At 45.4% G+C, this 18,002-nt stretch overlaps 1 protein-coding gene across 2 annotated transcripts in view; it reads right to left on the bottom strand.

Annotated features, from left to right (window-relative positions):
- RPP40 (ribonuclease P/MRP subunit p40) overlaps positions 1-18,002 on the bottom strand; it is a 384,234-nt gene that overhangs the window by 130,550 nt on the left and 235,682 nt on the right. For both annotated transcript variants that reach the window (XM_069217495.1, XM_069217502.1), the window contains exons 5-6: positions 6,364-6,498; positions 1,894-2,092 (exon numbers count right to left, since the gene is read on the bottom strand). In XM_069217495.1, coding sequence (XP_069073596.1) covers positions 1,894-2,092; positions 6,364-6,498 — 334 coding nt within the window. The remainder of the gene's footprint in view (positions 1-1,893; positions 2,093-6,363; positions 6,499-18,002) is intronic.

The following is an 18,002-nucleotide window of genomic DNA, read 5'->3' as shown; positions in this document are numbered from 1 at the left end:
TGAAATAGTAAAAATGGGGTATGTCCCAGTAAAATGCCAAAACTGTGTAGAAAAATTGGGTTTTCTGATTCAAGTCTGCCTGTTCCTTAAAGCTGGGAAGCTGGTGAATTTAGCACCGCACACCCCTTGTTGATGCCATTTTCAAGGAAAAAACCACAAGCCATCTTCTGCAGCCCTTTTTTCCCCATTCTTTTTTAATTTAATTTTTAAACAAAACCAATTTTTTGCTGGATTTTGGCAAATTTCTTGGTCTCCTTTAGGGAAGCCCACAAAGTCTGGGTGCCTCTAGAATTCCTAGGATGTTGGAAAAAAAAGGACGCAAATTTGGCGTGGGTAGCTTGTGTGGGCAAAAGGTTATAACGGCCTATGCGCAAACTGCCTCATATATTAAACAAAAAGGCTTGGGACCTGAGGGGCAAAAGGCCTGGCAGCGAAGGGGTTACGAAGACTTGTGTCTGAGCTTCTGACATGCTGATGTTTTCACTTTTGACTTATCTTTTGCCTAACTTAGTTACCTGCAGTCAAAGATTATCTTTTTCAAATTAATGTTGTCCTTTTTGTATTTTGTCCACACGTGTTCCTCCCCACACATGTATTACCATAATTTGGTTAGCTGTAGGGTTGACCTGTGCCCAGCCAAGGATTACTGAGTCGGCTAATTTTGAATTGACTAATTATTGTGAATGCTGAGCCTCATGTGACATCTGCGTCACAGATATTCTTATTGAAGTTATGTGTTATTATTCTTGAATGCCTAGTTTTATTAATGTTAGTGCGCCTGAATTTATTTTGTCACACTCAGCAACCCTTGGTGATTATGTATATTTATAATTTGGTTTCGCGTATTGTTCACATGACCCCACTTGTGTCTGTAATAAATCTTTTAACTTTATTTCTGATTGGAGTTTTCCTTCCGTGGCCACATTGTTCATGGTATCTAAATTGTTGGGGTGGTGTTGGAATATTATTGATGGTTCACCACACATCTTTCTGGGTCCTTCGACCTTGTTGCACATTTGATTCCTCCGAAGGTTGAAAAATGCATCCAGAACAGTGTATGATTAAGCCCTGAGTGGGGTACTGGAGATTTTTATGTTGGTCCCTAGGGGATCCAGTAGAGTTTCCTGACAATCATCATATCTGAAGGATTATCTTGAATGTTATCAGTTTATAGTTTTTGTTTCTTGTATCTAGTTTGACTGTGCTGTTTTACGGTGTTGTTAATTCCTATGATACATTACTGAATGTGTCTTCTATGTTTGTCCTTTCCTGTAGCAATATAGTTGTTTTGTTCCTCATTATATAAGGGGGGGGGCTCATGTCATGCATTTCTCCTTCCCTGTACTGACTGGTTTGTACCATTTACTGTAGCATTATGCTTGCTGTAATAGTTGTAGGGTTCAGAGACTGTCAGCTGAAGAATCTTTGGACCGGTGCAGCTGGCACGAATTGTGTTCAGGAGACTTATCTTGATTAAAGCAATTTATTTGTATCTTGTTTCTTGCACAGGTATCTCCAACTTAACAAGGACGTCAATTATTTTTTTTTTACAATTTAATAAATTTTCCTTGAGTGTACACGTCTCACATTGCTTTTGTGTTTCTCTTCATCCATACTGTATTATTCCTGTTTTAAATATATAAGAAAGGTTTACATCTAAAAGGTGTTTTACAAAACGCCATTACCCTTAAAGCAAAGGGAGCACAAAAGACAAATCACTCAGTAATAATCAACACAGTTTACAAATAATTTTGTCTATGTATCTATATCCATAACATTCAAATGAACTTCAAAAACATTAATCATTTGTGCACTGTAAGAGGCTTACAACATCAAATTGGCGTTTGTGCACATATTCCATAGAACATAAGTAATGATAGGAATGATACATACCAGTCAACATTGTTTGAAACAGCTCCTATCCAGTCAAAGAGCTCCTCTGCACTGCATGATTCTTCTGGTTTTCCTTTATAGTCTAAATTCTGCACCACAGGACATGGCAAATCTCTTAAAATCCTCATATCTATTTTTGGACAATGCTCCTTCGTTTCATATTTGGAAAAATATGACTTTATCATTGACTCAACTGCACCTTAAAGTACACAAAAAAGTACAAAATTAAAACACTGTACATTCAACCCACACTTGTGTCTCGAAGAGGCATCTAACTGCAAAGTTTGTTGGTTTGAAAACTGAAACCATCTTCCTCATTCTGACAGTAAACATAATTCAACATATGCTCTTTCAACAGATTTCTCATATTCCATATATTTGAAAGTATTATGGAATATGGAAAACTCAAAAATAGTAGTTTATGGTATATCTTAAATCAGCAATTGGATAAAAGACAGAACCTATTTTGTTTTCATTTAGTTTCATGCTTCTTTTTTCTTTTAAACTATCTCTTCCATTACCAATGGTGGAGAGTGTATCCAAATAACTACCAAAAATTAAATACTGGTGTTAAATATGAAAATTGAGAACAATCACAATCAGAACATCAGGAACCAAAGGGCAAAATGAATACATAGTTGTTGAACAGGCAAAGATTAAAGGGAACTCAAATGGCACCCTACGGCAGAAAACAGAGCATGTCAAATAAAGCTATGGAATGCAAATCCTCCTGGGTAGATGAAATGTCAACAAGTTAGTGAGGTCTTAAACGGGCAATTCAGCAAACAAAAAGCTGTTCTCTTTAACTAGTCCTGCAGTTCTAAAAATAAGCACAGTAGAACATCCTTTTCTTTGATGAGGTTGGCTGGGGTTTTGAGACATTGTGACATAATTTGCTGGGCAGCCTTAAAATCAGAACTCTTACACACACCAAGTCAGCAAAACCTTTGATCATTATGGAAGGAAATCTGAATAAGGTGATGATAATCCGAGTAACCCTTCAGACTGCACAAGATATTTGAACCTAAAGACTCATCTCAGCACCTGAGCATCTTCATTCTTCAATAGGATCAACTTTTTCCATCAAAGAGAAAGATCGATTTGCATGCTGACACTCCCCAAGTTCAAGGTGGGCAGCCAACAGTAGAAGGTGGAGACCTCCAAGTGAACAGACAGCTATGGTAAACAGAGAGCTCACTGATCCGAATGTGGCTGAAGCTCTCCTTTGGAATAACATTGATTTGAGGGTCATGCAATCTATGTCCCTAGATTATGTACCTCACCAAACCTATGAATACACCATAAACCAGGGATGACAATAGGGACATATAGGAAAAACCATGAAGTGCAGGTGCCACCATTGATGCTTGAAACCCATAGTCACCTGCTAGGTCCTGTATTCCTGTATGCTGGGTGGGACACACTGGAGAAGTGAGACTCAGGCTTCCCCTCTACACTTCAAAAGGTGCTTTTTGATTCATTGAGAGGTCACAAAGAAGTGACATGGGCAGATCTTAGGAAGGAGATGGGGCTGATAAGGGAATCATAAGGAATTCGGCTGAGGCCTGTGCTAACCTTTTAAGACATCACTGTGGCTGACACCCAGGTCTTAACTCTAGTCATTCCCATGCCCTGTATTAGGGGTGGAGGTATGAGCTCTGGAGTTGCTCCTGCTGTGACAGACTGCTTTCAAGAGTAAGAGAGGGCAGAGGAGTGGGCACTTTAAAAGAAACAGCCCCCCAACATAAACTTCAAAGACTCTGACTCTAAATCACATTTGGTGTCTGGAAATGGACTATAAGAGGGGCGCTTGTTACCACAAATGTTGTCAACTGTCAAGCAGCCAAATGGGTTGTGTGAGGAGGGGAAGCTCTGCAGGACCTATGCCTGTGACCAGGACTGGGGTCCAAGGCCTGCTAGTCTCCCTACTGGGTGAGGGGATATCACCCAAGGAAACCAAGACCACCTGCCCTGGAGCACCATCACCTGCCTGCTTTCCAAGACCAGTGTGCCCTGTGAGGAAGAGGAAAGCTTTGTTACGTTCAGTAGGGAGCGCTGTCAAGTGGACTTCCTTTGCGAGGTGTGAAGAGATGGCTGCTAAACCAGTCACGTCACTGCCTTTATGAAGGATGAAGCTAGGAACCCTCATATGCCAGAGGAGGGTCACTGTGAAGTGACTTGTGTGCACTGGTACCCCGATCGGGCCAGAGCTTGTGCATAGAGAGGAGCCAGCAACCCCATATGCCAGGAGGGGCAGCTGTGTGCAGATTGCTGTGCTATAAGGGCTGTAGCCATTGTGCGGTGGTGAGCCAAGAACCCATATGCCAGGATGAGCTGCCACTGAGAACTATGATGTGCTGATCAGGCCACAGCTAGTGTACAGTGAGGCTACTGTGATCCTGTATGGCAGAGGCGGTCACCAAAATCAGCAAGAAGTGTGGCGCTGTTGGACTTGTCACAGGAGTAGTGAGGCTCCTGTGGTGACACCTGTGTAACAGCACTGGATCAAAGGATTCTCTCCAGGATCATCACACTCCTCCCACCGTGCTCCATTGTGGGATGGACTGGAGACTTACCCTACAAACAGGAGCCGCAAAGAACCTCTGGTCACTGCGGTGGCACAAATAGCATGTGAGTAGCTTTACAACTGCTGAGTGCAGCCCGTCTGGCCCATGTGCACAGACCTCACCTGAATCAGCTGCTCCTGCTCCAGCACCCACAGAAGGGGCGCTCAGGATCTCCGGTCGTTCCGATCCAGCAGGTGCATGAAAAACTTATTTCGGCCCATTTGGCCCTGGGGAACTTGCTAGCTAGATAGTGCTGCAGCGCAGGAACACTGTTGACTAATATAGATTCAGAGTTTACTCTTGAGTGTCTGACTACTAGTGGCACTTACCCTGGATGCTGCTCCAAGTGAATGGAGAATAATAATGTGTAGCATAAGGTTAAGAGGTAGAGGCATTCGCTGCAAACAGGATGGCAAAGTGTTATATCTGTAGCTGAGCCAGACATGTTCAGGTTGCTTGACAGTGTTTACACCTGACCAGGAGGCAGTTGCTGAGAGATGTTAGCCTAATGTCGAATCCTTGACAGAGAATAAAGAAGAATTATAAAGACCACAAAGTCAGTTTGTTGCCACTATACTAAAGTAAGAAAACAAACAAACTCATGTGCTAGTATTGACTCCCAGAACTTAGACTTACAGTGCAACGCCAACAAGACAAAGAAACACAAGAACGTTAGTATAGAAAAGTGAAAAAAAAGTACAAACAGAAATTCAAAAGGCAGTTAGCATTAAGCAGGTACTATTTCCATGACTGGTAGCTGGAAAAAAACAGGACTGCTGCATGCCAAAAAAAAATCTGCACAAGGCTGATCACATCAGAGGTTTGTGCGTATGAGGTACTGTCTTTGCTCATGCATATTAATCTAGCATCTTAAAAACAATTTTGGCTACATACAACACTATGGCAGAAGTTTTTCCAAGTTGGGAAAGACAAAGCAAGGAATGATAGACTTCTTCAAGGATCTAAGGTAACTGCTTTTAACTTTTGTTGCATCAAAACTCACACTGCAGTCATGTAGCTGCCCTATTCTCGGTGGTACTATGCCACAAGATTTCTTTCATGCCCTGTGCCCTCCCCTTCAACCTGCCCAATGTAAAAGGGCCAACTGTGGCGCTGATGGCGCACGGTATGAATCTTTTTTGACACCCATCCTCGCATATGAATGGCCTCCTCGGATTCCCTCACTACCACCTGGCAAAAGTGCCCCTCATCTCTCTACAGCCCCTCTCTCAAATACATTTCATTTGCTTTAAAGTGCTGGCAAAGGCTAGCTTTACTAATCCACTCAGCTATTCACATAAAATACAGATCTGCTCCTTGCAGCAGGGATATTAACCCTCTGCGCTACTTTATGGCCATTCAAATCTGCTCTTAAACAAAACTCTTAACTCTCTCTCTAGCAGGAACATTAATAACAAGAGTTATCATTTTCATTGCTGCCTCAAAACAGAGAACAAAAGGAACTCTGCAGCGCTTTTAAATAGTATATTATTGGTAAAGACAGCGTCCCTTTCCAGGTCAGTGCCCCACTCGTACCGCCCTAAAGCGGGCCCTGGCGGTGTACAAAAGAGAAGAGTAGGGACTGGTAATCAATCATGTGTGCTTGGCAGATTAAATGCCCATTTCTCTTCCTTAAGAGCGTGGATGTTGCAACCAAGAGTGTCAGGCTGTTTGGGAGGAGTTTTTTTATTTTTTATTAACTGTTCATCATGATGCAAAAACTCACAGATCTTTGAATGAAGCCGAGCGCGGTATTCTTTTATAATTGATGTAAGCAAGAGGCGTAGGAAATAAATACGTTTTAACACTAGTCTGCACGCACTCTGACTTTGTTACCTCCCTAGACCTCCTCGCAGCATACAAAAATAGATTTTTAGTTGGTAAAATGCAGTGTGTAACAAACCTTCGACACCTGTGCAATGCCAAGCCATAAGGAAGTCAAAGTTCATAGATTTCTTTTCTGTCAAGGCCCAAGTTACTCTTTTATATTTCTTCCCATCTGGAGCAAAAGCAGCTTCTGTCAGGTCGATTTTAATAACTGAAATCAATTTAAAAGAAATACACTTTGAAACATTCTGCTGACCAATTTGTAATTTAACATATCGCACTATGACAGTACTGCTGCAACGAAAAGAACACAGGTAATTACATCAAACGCAATACAAAATGCATATGTAATTTTCAGTGGATGAAGGGAAGGAGATGGAAAATACCTTACAACATATTAAAACAAGAACCAGGCCAGTGGAATGAAGCGTTGGTACATTGCAAATCTTCAGAATGCTGATCGTTCCATTAGATGTGAGGAATGAGGCGTTGCCACTGGAATCGGTAATTCCGGGCCCGTTTCTCCCCCTCCCCACACGACGCCTCATATCACTCCCGAGTTTCGCTGTTTTCAGCTGCTGAGATGGCTCCCATTGAAACAAAATAGACGCACGGTGTTCACACTGGTAACTGTCCCCATCTGATTTCTAAGAGACTTGACAATGAGGCCCTTCGTTTTAATGTTATGCTATGTGTCTCTGTAAGCGAACCATCACACGTGATCGTATCCTATTTGTCTCTATTCACCAGACCACGTTTTTGTTCTTCCATTTTTCAAACATTTGGGAATAAAGATAAAGATGCTACTGTCAGTTAACTATTTTGGTTGTTGGTAAGCACACCTCCATGTCATTGTTATTCCAAACAATTAGGCCTCAAAACACATCAGTTCATGCCTGGGTATTGCAAGTATAATAGAAGTTAAAAAAAAAAAATACCCTGAAGAATCTGCTAATAATAACTTAATCAAATAGGGTCTCATTACGAGTTGGATGTCAGTCGTACTGCTGTTGGTGTCTACACTCGCAATTATCATGTCGGAAGATTTCAGCCCAGATAATGTGTCCTGAAAGCAGTGCTTAATTTGTGCTTGTTGTTTCCGGCGCTGAGCACCGGCACTTACATTTGAGGGCTGGCACTCATCCTTCTGCTGCAAGCAAAAGAGACATATGGGTAAGACGGATTAAGGGAAAAACGAAATAAATGTCACAATGGGAGAAAGTAGAAAGCTGCTAGAGTGAGCTGAAGGGGCAGAGAGTGGCTTTAAATGGATTGACGAGGCCAGAGATGGCTTCAGGATTACGCCGCCTCAGTATTCCATGTTCCCACATTTAATTGCAGCAGCCTCGTGTTTAAGAGGAGGGCTTTGGGAACCAGCACGTTTTTATTTACAAATTAAGCACTTTACAAAACTCATAATCAGGGATTTAGCGGAAGGATTTTGAGGACATAAAATAATCAGTCACAAAGGAAAACAAGAATTTGAAATGCAATAGGTCTCACATTTGCTTGAGTTAGAGCTATTGGCATTCTAAATCAGTGGTTCCCAACCTGTGTCTAGGGACCCCTGTGCGTCCGCGAAGCCTCCCTCAGAAAATTAAATTAAATAACAGAGTAGGTCCCCGGCTTTCAGTAATGACTCAGTGGGGGGTCCCCATATTCCAATAATGATTAAGTGGGGTCCCCGGGTTCCAGCATTGATAAAGTGGGGGTCCCACAGAAGTCAAAAGGTTGTGAATCACTGTTCTAAATGCATAACTGGACTTTTATTGCCACATACATTGGTAAACCCTGCTGCATAATTTGGTCCTCTCTGCCACATAATTCCAGTGGCCCTTCTATATACCTTCTTCTATCTGCAGCCAAAATGAAAATGCTGCCATTATTCATTATATTTATATAAGTTTGGGGTCCCCCCAATCTAGTGCGAAGACCCAGCGATGACCTAGACAGAAAGAGCATGTCAAGCTGACCGTTTTGATGGTGGTCCCATTGCCCTAGGACCAGCACACAGTGAGTTATGAGCAAAAATGTTTGTAAAAGGAATGCCCGCAAAGCATTATGGGGCGTCTTTCAGACTGCAGCAAATATTGTAGTATCTTGACTGTAATGCTCAGAACACCCCAAAGAGGTCACCACAATAAAATTAGCATTTGTAAGAAACTGTCGTAATTATATAGTCAACCACATGAAGACAGAAGGGCAGAACCCAGTGCAGTGTAACCAAATATTTAGCCCCTAAAGCAGTGTAACTATGTATTTAGTCCCTGGAGGGTGTAGTGCATTACACATTTTCAGGCCTAGCAAGCCTACTACAATATTATTACAAATAAGACCCTTAAAACACAAAGTACTCCCAGCTGTAAAAAAAGTTCCAGCCATGAGAAAACTTAAAAAGACACTGAATGGTGGGAGGGGTTATTATTTTAGGCCCGCCAACCTAGTGTGGGGACCCAGAGATAACCTAGACAGAAAGAGTGCGTTCCACTGAACATTTTAATGGTGTTCCATTTCCCTAGGATCAGCACACAGTGGGCTATGGGGAAAAAATGTTTTGTAAAAGGAACGCCCCACAAAGCATTATGGGGCATGTTTCCAAGTGCAGCAAATATTGTATTAGCTTGACTGCAATGCACAGAACAGCCCCTAGAAGGCACCATAATAAAAATAGCATTTGTAAGAAACACGGCCATGTAACCATATAGTCAGCCCCTACAGAGCATTACCACCTGAAAAGAGAATGGCGGAATGTAATGCAATGTAAACATATATTTAGCCCCTAGATGGTGTAGTACATTACACATTTTCAGGCCTAGTAAAATAATATTAAAAAAAAGGCCCTTAAAACAAAAACTACTTCCAGCTGTAAAACAAACGTTTCAGCCATGAGACAGCTTATAAAGACACTGAATGGTGGAATATGTTATTATTTTGGAGACCCTAACCTACTGTGGGGGACCCAGAGATGACCTAGATAGAAAGGGTGCATTGTGCTGACCGTTTTGATGGTGGTCCCATTGTCCTAAGACCACCACACGGCAAGTTATGGGCAAATATGATTTGTAAAAGGAATGCCCGCAAAGCATTACGGGGCGAGTTTCTGAGCGCAGCAAATTTTGTAGTATCTTGACTGTAATGCTCAGAACCATCCCTAGAGGACACCAGAATGAAGATAGCATTTGGAAGGAACATGGTCATGTAACCATTATAGTCAGCCCCTAGAGCGTATTACCATATGAAAGACAATGGCAGAAAATAATGCAGTCTAACCATATATTTAGCCCCTAGGGGGCGTAGTGCCTTACACATTTTTAGATCTAGCAAGCGTACTGCAATAATATTACAAACAAGGGCTTTAAAAAACACAAAGTACTCCCCTTTGTAGAACAAAACTTGCAGCCATAAGAGCATAAAAAGCCACTGAATGGTCGTAGTGATTACTATTTTGGGGGCCCCAACCTAGTGTGGGGACCCAGAGATGACCTAGATAGAAAGAGCATGCCTTGGTGAATGGTTTGGTGGTGGTCCCATTGTCCTAGGACCACCAGAGGCTCAGTTATGGGCCAAAATGCTTTGTAAATGAAATGGCCCACAAAGCATTATGGGGCAGGTTTCCCAAGTGCAGTGAATATTGTAGTAACGGCTGTCCTGACCGGTTCATATATTTTTAAACTGCTAAACTTGTACATAAGTGGTACTCATGTAAATCGCTCCTCTGATCGAGTTTGCGCTTTATGAAACTTCACTACCGAGTGCGAAGCAGAGAGGTAAAAGAAAACAGTAGAGCAACACACTAAGTATATGGCCGATCGTGCAATAATCCATATAACAGGGTCAGTCTCCAAGGCGGTAACAAAGTAGCCTCAAGGTGGGACAAACGTAAAGCATTTGCCTAGGAAATCAAGGGAATTTTGAAAAGCAGGCCAAGGAACGAATGAAAGTGATGGGCATGGTGAAAGCCCACAGACGTACATTACATGTCAAAGACAGCGCATGTGCGCTGCCTAGGCTTGACCTAAAAAGGCTCAGCTCTAATTGTTGCAGTGCTTTGTAAAGTGGACAAAATAAGCTTTTGTGAAAGTTGACAAAATAAGCTTTTGTGAAAGTGGTTAAAATACACTAGAAACATTATACTGTTTTGGGAAACAGCTCACTCAATATAAACGTTGCACAAAAGATACATGTTTTATGTCTCTAAGCAATACTCTAGGTCTGATTCCATTACAGTTCCAGTTATTCTTTAAACTAATTCTTGCACTTTTTGTTTTCTAGCTACAAGGGTGAGACTGCCAATGATGGTGTTTTCATTAGATGCCACCAGTCTCAAAGTATCAGGACACATTTAAGGTTGACTAATCCCCAACTGGCATATTTAACTTTCCAGGAAAGACACAGCATATGGTGCAGGAAGCTACAGTAATTGCACAGAATTGTAAAGGTCACTTGTGGACTGTAGCATCTACATCTACAAGCATGTTCCTTCAGCTTTTAAACCTGTAAGCAACCTGCTCAAATAACCCTTTTTATGAGGAATGAACCCTACTATTAAATAATAAACAACGCACCCCTACGTAGGCTATGTAGCCCACCAGGTAGGCATTTGAGAGTGGGATATGGAAGGATTTAGTCCTGGCTTTTGCCTACATTGACTGGATACTAAAACCTCTTTTTACTGAACAGGGCTCTATCTGATCCTATGTGGAAAACAAAAGTGGAATGAAATATCAACCGTTTGGGTTGAGCTGCAGAAATGATAGTCACTGATTGAAATATTCATTAAAAATCCAAATTAAGGGTTAAGTTGGACTTTTGATAAATATTTAGGAAACATAACTTTTAAAAAGTTAGATTTTGTACCTGGTGCTCCAGTAGATTAGTTAGCATTAGACACCTAGCATCTGGTGCCTGTCAGTGCTTTTGTTTAATGAGTGTGAAAACTGCTCCCAGAACTGAAACATTGGCTGAAGACTTGAGTGCGAGGTATGCGACTCCACTCAGCACAGAAACAGTAGTTGGGAAGGGTTCAAAAACTCCATTAAACTTGAAAGGGACCAGTGTAAAGCCTGCCTATTCATAGTTAAGTGTAAATGGAGACCTGGGGAACAGAAGCCTTTGTTGATCTGTCGCAAGATGGGTACCAAACCAGTGGAAGGGGAGCTGGAGCCAGAACCATTTTAGTGTTTTGGAGGAAGAAGGTATTGCTCACCTCCCTAGACACAGCCCTGGCTGAGACACCAATCATCTAAAAGAGCAGAACGTCCTACTGTATTAACGTTTGCTCAGGGTGATGCACTATCGGCTAGTTTGCTTAAAGGCAAACAACATACTGCAAAAGTGGGAAAGGTTGCCTCTGAGAACTTGTTTTTAATTGGTTAGGGAGTGTTCTTGAGCTATCCTCACCAACTGGTTAGTAAATACTACAAAAGTGTCATCTCTCCACAGCTCATCATAACACCTTCTGGACCTGTTGAAAAACAGAAGACGACTGGACCTCTGGTCCCTGAGCTGTGTAGAGACCTGAAAGGCTGATCTGCTTCCCACTTGGGGCCAATATACTGTAGAGTGGACTCCATGGGTAAAGATGGCTTACCTCCTGTGTGGCTACAGGGACAAAAGCTGCAAGATGCCTTATACCTAAAGTGACCAGCTGACCAATAGGAAATGGAACTGAACTGGACTCTGTGGAAGGCCTCTGCTGTCTACTCTGTGCTGTCCCTGAGGTCCTTGAAGCCTTAGATGGAAATAAGAGAAACTGCTCCAGAAAGTCAAAAAAACTGGGACTTATACCATTTTTAGACTTCCAAGCTTTTAGAGCTTCAGATGGAGCACATTTAATAGCATCCGATTTCAAGAGGCCTTCATCGGATGCAACTTTCAGGCTTGCCCAACTGGTGGACTTTGAACTTTAAAAAAGAGGCGAAGTCCGTAGACTAGAAATCTTGACTGTTGCCTGTTTATCATTTGAGCATCACCAAGTAAAGTGCTCTGATTTGTATTGATCCAGCTAAAATCTTTGTTTCATTACACTTCAGAATTACAAACAAAATGCGCTTCATTATGTTTTCCTAAATGCTCAATGCATACAGTTCATTTACAGGTATTTACATTTTGTTGTGGGTTTCAAAAAATGACAACCTACAGCCTTTCCTTTCACACACTCCGTACCCCTGCAAGATTGTCACATAATTTACTTTGCTTTTCTTTTTTTGACTGCAAAGTGAGAAGAGTTTGGAAGCACAAATCCCCATGTTAAAAAAACAAAAAGACGCAATTTGTAAGAAGGCATAGTCTGACTTTTGACCTCTTTCTTTGAAGTGCTGCAAATGTGACAACATCAAAACAGCATTTAAAGACATTTTTGTTTGGACTTTAATCACCTGCCACAAATTAGTTTGCAACCAACCCACAGTTTGGCAAACACTGCTTTATACACTTTTCCTAAGTTAAGCCTGTCTGCTCTGTGCCATGGCTGCTATGGGTGAGTTGAGATTTATTGAGGTCTGAGGGGCAAACAAAAAGTGAACTTCTATTTTTTGATTGCTTTCCCACTAATGTAACCAGGTTCTTAGGATTGCCACCCCATTTCAATAGCTCCTCCTATCGGTCAAGGTCTTTCAGTGCGGAAGGTGGCCCACTCTTTGGACCCACTCAAAGCTCTCCATTGAAGTTCCCATGCTCAGCAGGTAGAAGACACTGCGATGATTTGCAGTCAAGCCCATCTTCACCATTATTGATGGCCCAGGTGGAAGGCAGTGACGTCGCACATCTCTGGCCTGCCTGACCCCCGACACAGTGCCTCCCAGTGTGGCATGCCTTTTAGTTACAGGTGCACATCTTGTACTTGTTGACCAGATTTTTAGAATACTCCAGACCAATTCACATGATTTCTGAGTACAGCCAATAATTGACAGATGGTAGGGTGATTAAGTTCCCCAGAGAATAACTTGTGAGGTGCCTTACGAGCTAGCGGGTAGTCCTTAGCTGAGGCGTCTGAACTTTACCCTCGAGAACAAGGCTCGCCACTACCCTGGTTGGTGCTCAGCAAGTTTAGCTGGGTAGAAAAGGCAGCAACTGGTGAAACCAAAAGAGATTTGGCAGCTTTTTGCAATCAAGAGGATTCGGCCACTGTTGTGGTAGCAGTTAAAGAGTAGCCATTTTTGCCCTCTAAAACTGGGAAGCAGGGGGCGTGGCCAAGGCATCAAGATGGCAGTCGTACTTTCGTAGTGCTCCAAGACCCTCAGTCATTCGAACTAGGCAGCGCCCATCTCGCCCGACTCCCGAGGGGACTGGTGCCAGGGGACCACCTGACGCTGGGGGAGCGGTTAGCTCAAAAAGCAGTGTCCTGGAGGCAGCCATGAAGAGGGGTGGCGAAGGGCAGGCTGCGCTCAAAATGGCACATGGCGCCATTGACAGAGGATCTCGGTCAACAGCAGTGCTGGGGCCTTCAAGGCCCAGACGGAGAAGTGAATTGAGCAGCCTCTCCACCTGCCGTGAGGAAAGTGCAGAGTCCGCCCGGCAGGAAAGTCAGACCGGGTGGAGGTAAGCGCCAAGCGGAGGGAAAAGAGGTGGAGCAGGCCAGAGGCAGTGACGGGCCGGCCCGGGACTGGAGCATCTGGGCTGCACCTCAAGATCCTGGAGTGCGGCAGCCAGCCCAGGCGCGTGCGTGAGGCCTGGGAAGAAGATTGTGGCTGAGCCTGGGACTTGATCTCCCCGGCCCCTTCTGAAGTGCTCCTGAGGCACTCAGCTGATGGCAGTGCTTGGGCCCCGGGAAGCCCCGGTGGAGGGATAAAAGCGAACAGCCACCAGGACAGTGCGGAGGCTGCCCAGCAAAAAAGGAGGCCCGGGCGGCGGCGAGCAGAAGGTGAGGAGGCGGTGCAGCTGGACAGTGGTGGTGGGCCGGCCCGGGACTGAGGCATCCCGGTGTGATACAGCCAGGCCGGGTGCGTGCGCGGGCCCCAGAATAGGGCCGCAGCTGGTCCTGAATCTGGGCCCTGGCCCCTTTTGGAGTGCCTTTGGGCCAGGCTGCACCGAAGGGTGGACCCCGAGGTGGAGCGGCTGACGAGACAGAGTGGTTGTGCCGCAGCAAGACGGCTGGAGGTGGTTGGAGCGGCTGCTCAGGAGAAGGCCACAATCCTAGACTCTGATCCGAGTGGGCAGATCACTTGAGGCAATGTGACCGTGCTCTGGGGAAATGCGATCCCCCGGCCATTGGAGACAGGAATGCAGCAGGTCAGAGAGCAGTGCGACCAGAAGAAGCAGCAGTGACTATATGCACCTTTCTCCTAACCCAGGCGCTGCTGCCGCGTGGTGAAACAGTGTATGGAAGTGAGCTTATGTTGAAGGAGGGCTGTAAAGAGAGACCTTGCTTGTACACTGGGGCCCCATAGCAGAAAACCCAGCCAACCTCGCTGAAGGGAGCGCTGTCCTGCCTGTGGCCCGGTAGTATCCGCTGCTGAGGTAACTGTGTCTTAAGAGAGCTATAATTGGCACGACAAGCCGGCGCAGACCGCCTTGCCACAATTGACTACGGGCCCCAGCACAACTCAGATCACAGACCTGGCATTGAGCAGCTCTGGTGGGAAATCACTACCCGCCAGAGACCTGGCAACCATTCTTCAGGCCATTCAGACGTCCCAGATAGCGGTGGAAGCCAAAATTGGGGAGGTCAGGTCAACATGGCACTAGTGAGCCAAGATCTCCGCAATGCCACTGCTCGCATCATAGAAACGGAATCGAGAATATCTGCTGTGGAAGATGAATTGAGTGCCTTGAAATCACAAGTGTCCACGCTATCAGCCCATACATCAGAACTACATTGCAGGGCAGAAGACGCTGAAAACAGATCCAGGTGCAATAACCTTTGTATCGTAGGTAGTCCAGAGAACACAGCGGCCTCCTCTCTAGCCTCTTTCTTGAAGGATTGGTTCAGATCCTGGATGCCTGGAGATCGCCTCACGCCATGGTTCGCCATAGAGTGAGCCCACAGGGCTCTGCAGGCTAAGCCTGCAGCCAGGCTCCCCACCAAGACCGGTGATACTTTGGTTCTTCAACTTTAAAGACAGGGATGCGGTGCTACAGGAGGCACGCTCCAAAGGTGATCTGTGCTGCGACGGAGCAAAGATCCTTAAATTTTCGAATTATACGAGAGATGTTCAATTGCAACACCGATCCTATACGTAAGTAAAGCAGAAACTTACAGTGATGGAGATACCCTACTGTCTTCTTTTTCCTGCAAGTCTCTGAGTGGTGAATGACAATAAGACCCATTTTTTGAGAACCCTATGGCGGCATGGACATGGATAACTGAAGATGTCCCTCTGGGTCCCCCCGGTGGTGGCCCACGACAGACATGGGGGGGGGAGGCTACCAATGGACAGTCAGCGGAGGTGGCTGCAGCGCCCGCGGCAGCGCACTCACTCCAGGAGGGGCAGGGCAGGGCTCGCGCTCCAGCTCCCCCAAGGGGCCCCTGTCGGAGGGTACTACACCAAAGACCCTACTGGAACATCCAGCAAGCAATGGCCCTGGTGGAGCAGAGGGGAAGCTGCCGGCAAACGGGCCGACGCCTTAGCGCTTGGAAGCAGCTAGTGACTCCAACCTGCCCCGAAGTCTTGTGTGTTAAATTCAATAATGAGATGGGAGGGGCAAGAGGGGGAGTACAACCCAAACTAAGCACACGTTACACTATAACTGCCTAATATCCAGCGCTCTTTAATCCGATACTATTGAGGGGTCCACCACTGCCCGTTAGATTGGGGCTTATAACTTGCTGTGTTAGAGAGGAAGATGTTTTATAAGGGTGACAGATGCTTCTTGAGGGAGGTATGGGGTGGGATGGGAGTTGGGGGGTATGGGAGTTCAGGCCATGTAACAAGACATTCGTTATTGTTGTCTTGGTTCATTGTTTGTTTGCTATTACTAACAAATGCACAGGGAGGTCAGCATATGCTGCTTTATATCAAAGAGTACGACACACAATGAGGCACTATGCTTACTCTACTGGTGGGGGAACCAAAGGATACCCGGGAGGACCCATGGGTAGAACTTCAGTTGCCATACACCCACAGACAGAATGCACCCGGTACATATTATTCTCATGGAACGTTAATTGTCTTCTAGACAAGATCAAGTGCACAGCTGTACTCATACGTTCACCACCACCAACCTGACATACTCATGCTGCAGGAGACTCATCTACTGGAGGGGGAGAAAAATACGAAATCGACATGGCATTCCCCTCAGAATGCAATGCCCACAAAACACTGCCTGTGGCATAGGTAGGTAGGTAGGTCGCCCCCCTAGCAGGGCTTACAGCCCTAAGGCAGTGTGCACCATACCACAGGTGAGGGCATAGCTGCATGAGCACTATGCCTCTACAGTGCCTAAGTCAATTCTTAGGCATTGTAAGTGCAGGGTACCCATACAGAGTATATGGTCTGGGAGCTTGTCAAACGAACTCGCAAGTTCCATAATGGCTACATTGAATACTGGGAAGTTTGGTATCAAACTTCTAAGCACAATACATCCAAACTGATGCCAGTGTGGGATTTATTAAGAAATGCACACAAAGGGCATCTTAGAGTTGCCCCCTGCATAGGAGCCCAACTGCTAGTGCTAGGCTGACCGGTTTTTGCCAGCCTGCCACTTCCAGGCACGTTTCTGGCCACAGGGGGAGAGTGCCTTTGTGCACTCTGTGATCAGGAACAAAGCCTGTCCTGGGTGGAGGTGCTTCACACCTGCACCTGCAGGAACTGCAACACTTGGTGGTGAGCCTCAAAGGCTCAAGCCTGGTTTTACAACGCCCCAGGGCACTCCAGCTAGTGGAGATGCCCGCTCCCCCTGGACACAGCCTCCACTTTTGGAGGCCAGACCGGGGAGATAATGAGAAAAACAAGGAGTCACCACCCCCTCAGCCAGGTCCACCCCTAAGGTGACCAGAATTGATGTGACCCCCTCCTTAGAAAATCCTTCATCTTGCTTTGGAGGATTTAACCCAATAGGAATAGGGATGTGCCCCCCTCCCCAAAGGGAGGAAGCACAAGGAGGGTGTAGCCACCCTCAGGGACAGTAGCCATTGGCTATTGCCCTCTAGCCCTAACCCACCCCTAAAGTTAGTATTTAGGGGTGACCCTGAACCCAGGAAATCAGATTCCTGATGACCTAAAAAGGACTGCCTAGCTGAAAAATCTTGCAGAGAAGAAGGAAGACGACAACTGCTTTTGCCCCAGCCCTACCGGCCTGTCTCCTGATTTAAAGAACCTGCACCAGCTATGCATCCTGCGGGCCCAGCGACCTCTGCCGACTAAGAGGACTGCCCTGCAACTACAAAGGACCAAGAACTCTAGAGGACAGCGGAACTGTCTACCTAAAGCAAGAAGAAACCATCTTTAAAGGGACTCCCACCTCACTCCAGAAGCGTGAGTCCCCACCACACTGCACCCAACGCCCCTGGCCCGTGTCCAGAGAAACCAACGACCCATAGAGGATCTCAGCAACCCCATGACGACACCTGCAGATGGAATTCTGACTGCGACTGCCCGCGACAAAAAAAACCGACGCCTGGAAGAAGCACTGCACCCAGGCCCGTGAAGAACCAACCACCAGTGCAGCTATGACCAGCAGGCGGCCCTCACACTTGCCCAGTCGGTGGCTGGCCCAAGAAGTCCCCTGTGCCCTGCCTGCAACATCTGAGTGATCCCCGGGTCCCTCCATTGATTT

The sequence above is a fragment of the Pleurodeles waltl genome, chromosome 2_1, assembly GCF_031143425.1.
Source record: "Pleurodeles waltl isolate 20211129_DDA chromosome 2_1, aPleWal1.hap1.20221129, whole genome shotgun sequence".
Lineage (NCBI taxonomy): Eukaryota > Metazoa > Chordata > Amphibia > Caudata > Salamandridae > Pleurodeles > Pleurodeles waltl.
This window is presented reverse-complemented; position numbering and strand designations above follow the sequence as displayed.